The sequence below is a fragment of the Oryctolagus cuniculus genome, chromosome 21 (genome assembly GCF_051225735.1).
Source record: "Oryctolagus cuniculus isolate XC-2025 breed Fujian yellow rabbit chromosome 21, ASM5122573v1, whole genome shotgun sequence".
Lineage (NCBI taxonomy): Eukaryota > Metazoa > Chordata > Mammalia > Lagomorpha > Leporidae > Oryctolagus > Oryctolagus cuniculus.
The window spans coordinates 27668156-27676829 of record NC_142887.1 but is presented as its reverse complement, the minus strand read 5'-3'; the positions used below and the strand labels follow the sequence as shown (position 1 = coordinate 27676829).

The 8674-nt window shown below is 61.3% G+C and overlaps 1 protein-coding gene across 1 annotated transcript; it reads left to right on the top strand.

Annotated features, from left to right (window-relative positions):
- The first annotated feature begins 4122 nt into the window (after window positions 1-4122).
- Window positions 4123-8459, top strand: OSM (oncostatin M). The gene is made up of 3 exons (XM_008274704.5): window positions 4123-4258; window positions 5899-6032; window positions 7059-8459. The coding sequence occupies exons 1-3, from the start codon at window positions 4225-4227 to the stop codon at window positions 7623-7625; spliced, it is 735 nt and encodes a 244-aa protein (XP_008272926.2). The 5' UTR covers window positions 4123-4224; the 3' UTR covers window positions 7626-8459.
- Window positions 8460-8674: the final 215 nt, after the last annotated feature.

Genomic DNA, 8674 nt, shown 5'->3' with positions numbered 1-8674 from the left:
ATCAGCGCGGTGCGCCGGCTGCAGAGGCGGCCATTGGAGGGTGAACCAACGGCAAGGGAAGACCTTTCTCTCTCTGTCTCTCTCTCTCACTGTCCACTCTGCCTGTCAAAAATAAAAAAAAAAATTTATTTATTTATTTGAAAGTCAGAGTTACAGAGAGGCACAGAGAGAGAAAGAGAGAGAGAGAGATGTCTTCCATCCACTGGTTCACTCCCCAGACGGCCACAACAGCCGGAGCTGCGCCAATCCGAAGCCAGGGAGCCAGGAGCTTCTTCCAGGTCTCCCACATGGATGCAGGGCCCCAAGGACTTGGGCATCTTCACTGCTTTCCCAAGCCATAGCAGGGAGCTGGATCAGAAGCGGAGCAGCCGGGACTAGAACCGGTGCCCATATGGGATGCCGGCACTACAGGTGGCAGCTTTACCCACTAAGCCACAGCGCCGGCCCCTCCTTTGTCCATTTTTATTAAACAGGATTATCTGTCTTCGTTGTTATTGTTGATTGTGTCACAGAGGGGAAACTGAGGCTGAGACGGGGGTGGGGGTATGAGAGGGCAGAGAACAGCGGGCTCCCAAGCAGACTGCGTCTAGAGCCTGGAGTCTACCTCCATCTGACCGAGAAGCTGCCGAGCCACCTCCTCCCCACCCCCTCCAGCTCTGCCCGGACTCCTCCACCCCACCCTGACCCCCAGGCCCCTGCAGGTTCTGTCCTTGCCCCCACCGTGGGAGGGCGGGCCGGAAAAGCGAGCCAACAGTGATTCTGAGGAACCGAGCCGGGCCGCTCTTCCTCTCCAAATCACGCGGACCTGACTGACGTGGCGGGCAGAGGGGACAGCCCGGGGCCTGTGGTCGGGGAGCCTATTTATACTGGCTGCGCTGTGTTGCAAGGTTTTCCTGCTGGCGGCAGGGACGTCACTGGGCGCTGAGCTCACCAGCGCGGCTGACGCACCTTCCCTCACCCGCGCTGGTGCGGCTGCGAGGCCTCTTCCAGGCACCACCTAGCTCCCAGGCTCTGAGCCCCTCTCCCTGCAGCCCCCAACCACGCCTCCTTTGTAAGCTCTTAGGAGCCCAACCGGGTCCCCTCCAAGCTCCGACGTGGAAGCCCCCACCCTCATTATCTCGGAGAGTGGCCGTATTTGGACATGGGGCCCTGGAAAGAGATGGTTACAGTAGAAGGAGGTCATTGGGGGAGGCTCCATCCGACCTGGCTGGGGGCCTCAGAAGAGCAGATGAGAACCCGGATGCATAGATCAAAAGACAGTCATGTGAGGATGTGGCAAAGAGCCATCTTCAAACCAAAGACCAGGGTCTCCAGCCTGGCGCTGTGGTGTGGCAGGTAAAGCTGCCACCTGCAGTGCCGGCATCCCATATGGGCGCCGGTTCGAGTCCCAGCTGCTCCTCTTCCCATCCAGCTCTCTGCTGTGGCCTGGGAAAGCAGTAGCAGATGGCCCAAGTGCTTGGGCCCCTGCACCTACCTGGGAGACCAGGAAGAAGCTCCTGGCTCCTGGCTTCAGATCGGCGCAGCTCCGGCTGTTGTGGCCATCTGGGGAGTGAACCAGCAGACGGAAGACCTCTCTCTCTCTCTCTGTAACTCTGCCTTTCAAATAAATAAATCTTAAAAAAAAAAAAAAAAAGGCAGGGATGGGGGAGCTCAGCAGTCACCAGCGGCGCTCTGCTCAAATCTGATTCCAAGCCTCCAGGGTGGAAGAAATAGAATCTGAGCTGCTTAAGCTGCACCTGCTACCACTACTGCCCCTCCCCTCCCCCACTCCCCGCACCTGAGGGCTCTGCCTCCCCGGATTCACCCGAGAACGAAAAACATTCAGAAATAATCCCCTAAACCAATCAGCGTGACAGCTATTTACACAGTGGTTGCAATGTGTCAGGCATCATGGGTGATCTAGAGGTGATTTAAAGAACAGGGGAGGCGATGTGTAGTTTGATGCAAAGACTGCCTTTTTTTTTTTTTTTAAGATTTTTGAAAGGCAGAGTTACAGAGAGGCAGAGAGAGAGAGAGAGAGAGAGAAACAGAGAGAGGTCTTCCATCTGCTGGTTCATCCCCCAATTGGCCACAATGGCCGGAGTTGCGCTGATCCAAAGCCAGAAGCCAGGAGCTTCTTCCAGGTCTCCTACGTGGGTGCAGGGGCCCAAGCACCTGGGCCATCTTCCACTGCTTTCCCAGGCCATAGCAAAGAGCTGGATGGGAAGAGGAGCAGCCGGGACTCGAACCGGCCACCCATATGGGATGCTGACACTGTAGCCGGTGGCTTTACCTGCTATGCCACAGCGCCGGCCCCAAGACCATGCTGTTTTGCAGAAGAGACTTGAGCATCCATGGATTTGGGTATCTGGGGGGGGGGGTCCAGGGAACCGGCTCCTCGTGCAGAGTCCCCTAGCAAAGCCATATACAAGCTCTCCTGGCTTTTGGTGACGTGGGTATTGAGGGCTCTTAGTCCTGGGCTTGAAGCCCTCTCTTACCTGTCCACAAGGTGGCCTCCTGGGACTGCAGGGAGGGCAGAGCACTGGGTTCAAGTGCAGCCAGCCCAGCCACACCCGAGACGGGACAAGGAGCTCCGCAGCCCTGAACTTCTCAGTACTCGGGTTTCCTCTCTTTCTCCCAGGAGCGCTTGCAAGATGAGCTCAGGGATGTGAAATGGAGAAGAATCCCAGCTGGGCACAGGCCCCAGGGAACGGTGGGCAGGAGTAGGCGAAGACACAGGAATTTAGCGGATGAGAGTGGGCGTGGCCACGGTGGGTCCTGGGCCCCAAGCGGGGAGTCCCCCAGCGAGTGGACAGCACCAGGGAGCTGGTGTGGTCACATCCAGCTGTGGCTGGATGCACCTGCGAGTGGCTGGCACAGACGGCGGGGCGTGTGTGCGGAGGTGGAGGGCGGTGGGCACAGCCTCTGTCTAGCTAACTGGCCATTCCCAGTTCCGGCTCTGCAGGCCAGAGCAGCCCAGCCACCCCCGCCTCCCCGTGCAGCCCCAGGGACCCCAGCCTGGCTCCAGAGGGGGCGGGCCAGGGACCCCCTTCCGGGCCTGTGCGCGTGCTGAGGCCTCCGGGCATGGCCTGCACCTTGTCTGCTGTCCCCCGGGCCTCGTAGCACGGCGCAGCGGCACCTGGCTGGGGAGGTGCCTTCTCCAAGTTTCCTCTCTGATGTTCAGACAAGCGGAGAACCAACCCACGATCGCTATCTTTCAGAGAAAGTGAAACCTGGTCCCCAACCGTCACCGGGCGGGCGACTCCCCTCCCCAGCTTCCCCTCAGAGCTCGCCGCTTCCCCAAGTCCTCACCCACCCCCTCCATCCCGCCCCCCAGAGCAAATACTTGGAATTGGTTTCATCTTTCCTTTTCCTTTCAAAGGCCTTTTGCCTTTTATGTCCATGATAGCAGCAGCCCTAGGAAGTGGGCTGGCCAGGGCTTTTCTCCCTCATTCCACAGCAGCCCAGAGAGGGTAACTGCTTTGCCTCGGGTCACACAGCATGTCAGCCTCCTGTTTCCCTTGACCCAAGCCTCTTGTTCCCACTAGAGGACGTGGTGAGCAGAGAGGGGCCTGAGCAGGGGTGCATGGGAGAGGAGAGGGAGACAGCAACACAGCAGGAACCTGGCTGTGGTGATGCTGGTCCCAGGGCTGGAACCACAACACCAGGGGCTTTCGGCCTGGGTCTGGCTCCGTGCCCAGAGCCCAGTGGTTTCCGCTCACAGATGTCCCAACTGCCCCAGCAAGGGGGCGGGATAGGCACCCAAGAAGGAGGATGTCTCGCTGCCCTCAGCCCCAAACCTCCGTGACCGCGAGGCCGCCGGGTACTGAGCGGACATCGGCCCGGGGGCCTGCAGAGAGACGCGGCTCCCGGCCCCTCCCCTCACCGCTCCCGGCCTCCCCCGAGATGGCAGGGACCCCCTGCTCCCCGCTGTCACCCCAGAAGGGCTGAGGCTGCAGTTTGCATCACCCTTGGGCGTGGGGCTGACCTCGAAGAACGAATTCGAAGAAAAGAGGAGGAGGAGCGGGCACAGCACCGCGCCCAGCGCCCATTGGCCGCCCGTGGAAAGTTTGGTTTTTGGGGTCATGTTCCCAGAAGGCCTGCCCTCCCCCCACCCCCTCCCCACCCACCTCACGAGGTGTTGGCCAATCGCCCCGGCGGGCATAAAGTGGCTGCCAGCCCGCAGGGCTCCCAGCCGGGAGTCGTCACCCGCGGCGGGCACGGGCTCGAGCGCGGGCACCCAGCATGCGGGCACGGCTCACATGGAGGTCGCTGTTCAGTGAGTACTTCCTCCCGCCGGCTCGGCTCGCTGAGCCGGGGCCACCTGTCCCCTCCGGGAGCTGGGGAGACCGGGCACCAGGCAGAGGGATGCTGAGACCGGGAGAGAGCTAGGAGGCCAGGCAAACGGAGGGGTCCACGGGGAACCCAGCATCCCCACGGGTAGACAAGGGCTCTCCCTGGAAGGCTTCCTGGAGGAGATGTTGAGACAGCTCTGGGAGCGAGGAAGTGAAGGAAGCAGGAGAGAGAGGCAGATGGCAACTGGGAGCGGTGGGGTGGGGAAGCGGTGCACAGCATGGAGGGGCCCATGGGGCCTCCTTCTCCTCCCGACTGGATTTGAAGAGTCGGGGTGGGCAGGAAGGCAGCCAGGCCAGCGTCCCGAGCACACACAGTCAGGCAGCACACACACAGTAACAGGTGCATGGAGTCCCCTGAGGTCGCCCAGGCTGAGACCCTGGGCCCGGGTGAGCAGAGCAGGTGCACCCTTACAGATGCCTGCTCCCACGTGCATACACACACACACACACACAGCAGCCCCCCGCCCCCCAGGGGAGCAATGAGGGTGCCCCGTGGCTGGCCCCTCAGCCCTCCCCAGCAGCCTGTCTTCCCCACGGGGTTGAACGGTTTGTAGGAAGGGGACGATGGTGTCACCGCCTTCCGGCCCATTGCGCCACAGGCCTCTTCCGACCACGTGGTTGCTGGTGCACGGCGGGGGTGCGGTGAGAGCCGTAACTGGGCCCGCCCCCTGGGACCTTCTGAGTGGCTCGCAGCATCGCTGGGGGACCTGAGAGAAGTGGCTGTCCCTGCTGGAGAGAAGAGGGAGGCGTGGGAGGTCAGGGGAGCACCGGCTGGCTGAGCCTCATTGTAACTGTCGGGAACAGGGGCGTGTGCCCTGGGCAACCTGCCAGGTCCTTTCCAAACTTGACCTCCTGGGTCTGCAGACAGAGCACAGGCACCAGGCCCCTCCCAGGCTGCCTGCCCCACAGCTCTCTCAAGCCCACCTGTGGGGGGCAGGACCCAGGTCTCTTAAGGGGGTGCTGACAAGTTAGGGTCCTGAGGCAGTGGCCAGCACTCAGTGCTGAGGTCTTGGTGGGAGCCAGTCCCCTCCACAGGCTGCCCTCAGCCAGCTCCTGATCTTATGTATTTATTTACTTGAGAGGCAGAGTTACAGAGAGAGAGAGGTCTTCCATCCGCTGGTTCACTCCCCAGATGACCGCAAGTGCCAGAGCTGAACCAATGTGAAGCCAGGAGCCAGGAGTCTCCTCCAGGTCTCCCATGTGGGTGCAGGGGCCCAAGGACTTGGGCCATCTTCTACTGCTTCCCTAGACCATAGCAGAGAGCTGGATCGGAAGTGGAGCAGCCGGGACTCGAACCGGCGTCCATATGGGATGCCGACATTGCAGGCAGTGGCTTTAGCTGCTATGCCACAGTGCCTGCCTCCCAGCTCCTGGTTTTAGCACTGCAACCTCTGCTGAGAGACCGCCTTGGTGAGGGCCCTGTCCCCTCCCACATGGTTTCAGGTCCTGGCGAGTGACTCACTGGGGCGGCAGCCGGGGTGAGGGAGGCCCCAGTGCGGGTCCAGGGATGGGGGTTCCACCCTGCGAGGCCCTGAGTTAGGTGACACCTCCCCTCTCTCCCCAGGTGTGGTCCTTGGACTCTTGCTTCTGAGTACCACGGCCAGGTGCAGCTGCTCGCGCCGGTACCCGGAGCTCCTGGACCAGCTGCGGAACCAGGCGGACCTCCTGCAGAACCCTGAGAGCCTGCTGATCCCCTACGTGAGTTCCCAGCCCCGTGGTGTGTGTGTGCAGACATCAGCAAATCAGGGAGCTGCTGGGAGGGCCAGGCCCAGCCCCTACACACACCTGCCTCCACCGAGGTCCCCAGACCCCAGTCACCACGTGCAGGATGCCCCGCCCCGACCAGCGCCCTCGGGCCCCTTGGCCCTGCCTACCGTGACCTTCTAGGACCTTTCTGACTCTGTCCAACAGGAGTAGGGACAGGGGTGGGTCACAGGAATGGGGTGGGGAGCGGGCCTAGCATTTTTCTTTTTAAGATTTATTTATTGGCCGGCGCCGTGGCTCACTAGGCTAATCCTCCGCCTTGCAGCACCGGTACACCGGGTTCTAGTCCCGGTCGGGGCGCCGGATTCTGTCCCGGTTGCCCCTCTTCCAGGCCAGCTCTCTGCTGTGGCCTGGGAGTGTAGTGGAGGATGGCCCAAGTGCTGGGGCCCTGCACCCCATGGGAGACCAGGAGAAGTACCTGGCTCCTGCCATCGGATCAGCGCGGTGCGCCGGCTGCAGTGCGCCGGCCGCGGCGGCCATTGGAGGGTGAACCAACGGCAAAGGAAGACCTTTCTCTCTGTCTCTCTCTCTCACTGTCCACTCTGCCTGTCAAAAAAAAAAAAAAAAAGATTTATTTATTTATTTGAGAGGTGGAGTTACAGACAGTGAGAGGCAGAGAGAGACAGAGAGAGGTCTTCCATCTGCTGGTTAACCCCCCAGATGGCCACAATGGCCAGAGCTGCACCGACCCCAAACCAGGAGCTTCCTTGGGGTCTCCCGCACAGGTGCAGGGGCTCAAGGGCTTGGGCCATCTTCCACTGCTTTCCCAGACCATAGCAGAGAGATGGATTGGAAGTGGAGCAGCCAGGCCTCGAACCGGCATCCGTATGGGGTGTCTGCCCGCAGGTGGAGGATTAATTAATTGAGCCACAGTGCCAACCCCAGGTCTCCATTTTCAAGGCTGACCTGGTTATGGGGTGCCAGCGCTCACCCCGATTCTCCGGTTCCCTCCTCCCCCAGATCCAGTACCAAGGCCTGGAGGTGCCGGGGCCGAGTGAACCCTGCACGGAGCACCCCAGGGACTTCCCCAGTGAGGCTGCCCTGCAGCGGCTGAGCAGGCGCGGTTTCCTGTGGACCCTCAACGCCACGATAGACCACGTCCTGCCCAGACTGGAGACCATGAAGAAGGAACTGTTCGCGCCCACGGACTTGGAGCAGCTGCAGGCCACCGCCAACAACCTCCTGGGGCTCAGGAGCAACCTCTACTGCATGACCCGGCTGCTTCAGGGCTCCTCCGAGCCGGCCAAGCCCACCCAGGCTGGCTCCGAGCCCTCGCCGCCGCCGCCGCCGCCGCCACCGCCCACCCGCTCCCAGCACGTCTTCCAAGCTAAGCAGGAGAGCTGCAGGTTCCTGTGTGGCTACCACCGCTTCATGCGCTCTGCCCGCCGGATCTTCAGCGAGTGGCCGCACAGCCTGAACCCGAGCCCGACACACAGCCCCCCCGAGGACCTGCCGAAGCAGATCCCTGGCATCCGACCCTCCAGGAGGACCAAGAGACCAAAGCTCAGGGGGAAACTGCTCCTGTAGCCCGAGAGGGGCCGCCGTGATGGGCGATGCCCCAGGGATGCGAGTCCCTGCGGCTCAGAAGTGCACTTTCGCGGCTGTGGAACTGGGCGAGACCCTTCTACCTCCTCCAGGCTGGCCCCCCTGCCCTGAGTTCCCCAGTCGGGGCTGGCGCGGGGAGGGGGTGGGGTTGACCAGGTCAGGCCACGCGGGGCCGACTTTCCATTGATTCAGGGGTCTGATGACATAGGCTGACTCACGGCTGGGCTGACTGTCCCCCGATCTGCTCTCCGAGGCCCCCAGGACTTCCTCCTTTCACGGGGCCGGCCTGGTTCTCAGCGGGAGGTCAGGGCCTGGGCTGTGGGCCGCCTATGCCTTCTCGTATCCCAGGCCAGACCCCTGCACGCCTGTGTGACCTCACTGTAGGCAGCTGTAACAGGAGCAAGGTGTCTTAGACGGATGTGAGGGGCCCAGATCCCGCCGGGTGGGGACCGTGTAAGGCCCTCTCTGCCTGGCAGCGGCTGGGGCTCGGTGACACAGAGTGGATATCAGATTGTCCGTGTAAATCGGGACAGACATGCAAATGACCAAGGGCCAGGAGGCTGGGAAGCGGCCAGTCTTCAGGGAGCCTCGCTGCTGGTGCGCCCCCTGGTGGTGCCTCGGGGGACTTTTTTCCTGCTGAATCTATGGCCCTCCAGGCGGGGGTCCCAGAGCCGATTTCTGGAGTGATACGACTAATTTATTGATTTTTTATATCAGTTTTGAATCATTTTTATATTTATACGGCTTATTTATGATGCATATTTAATGTTAATATTGTGCTAACATATATTTAAAACTTGTCTGGTTTCTAAAGCCCTTGTGTCTCTCTGTTGTGGGAGAGGATGGGGGGAGGGGATTGGACTCTTTGAGAAGGGGGTTCTTACAGGGTGAGGCCGGAGATGTCGGGGGCTCTGGGGTGGGCTGCAGGCCAGGAAGGGGAGTCACACGCACCGCGGGACACCTCACACCTGCTAGGTCTGTCCCTTGAAGACTAGGGACAAGGGTGAGGAAAGCTGGTGGGTGTGGGCTGC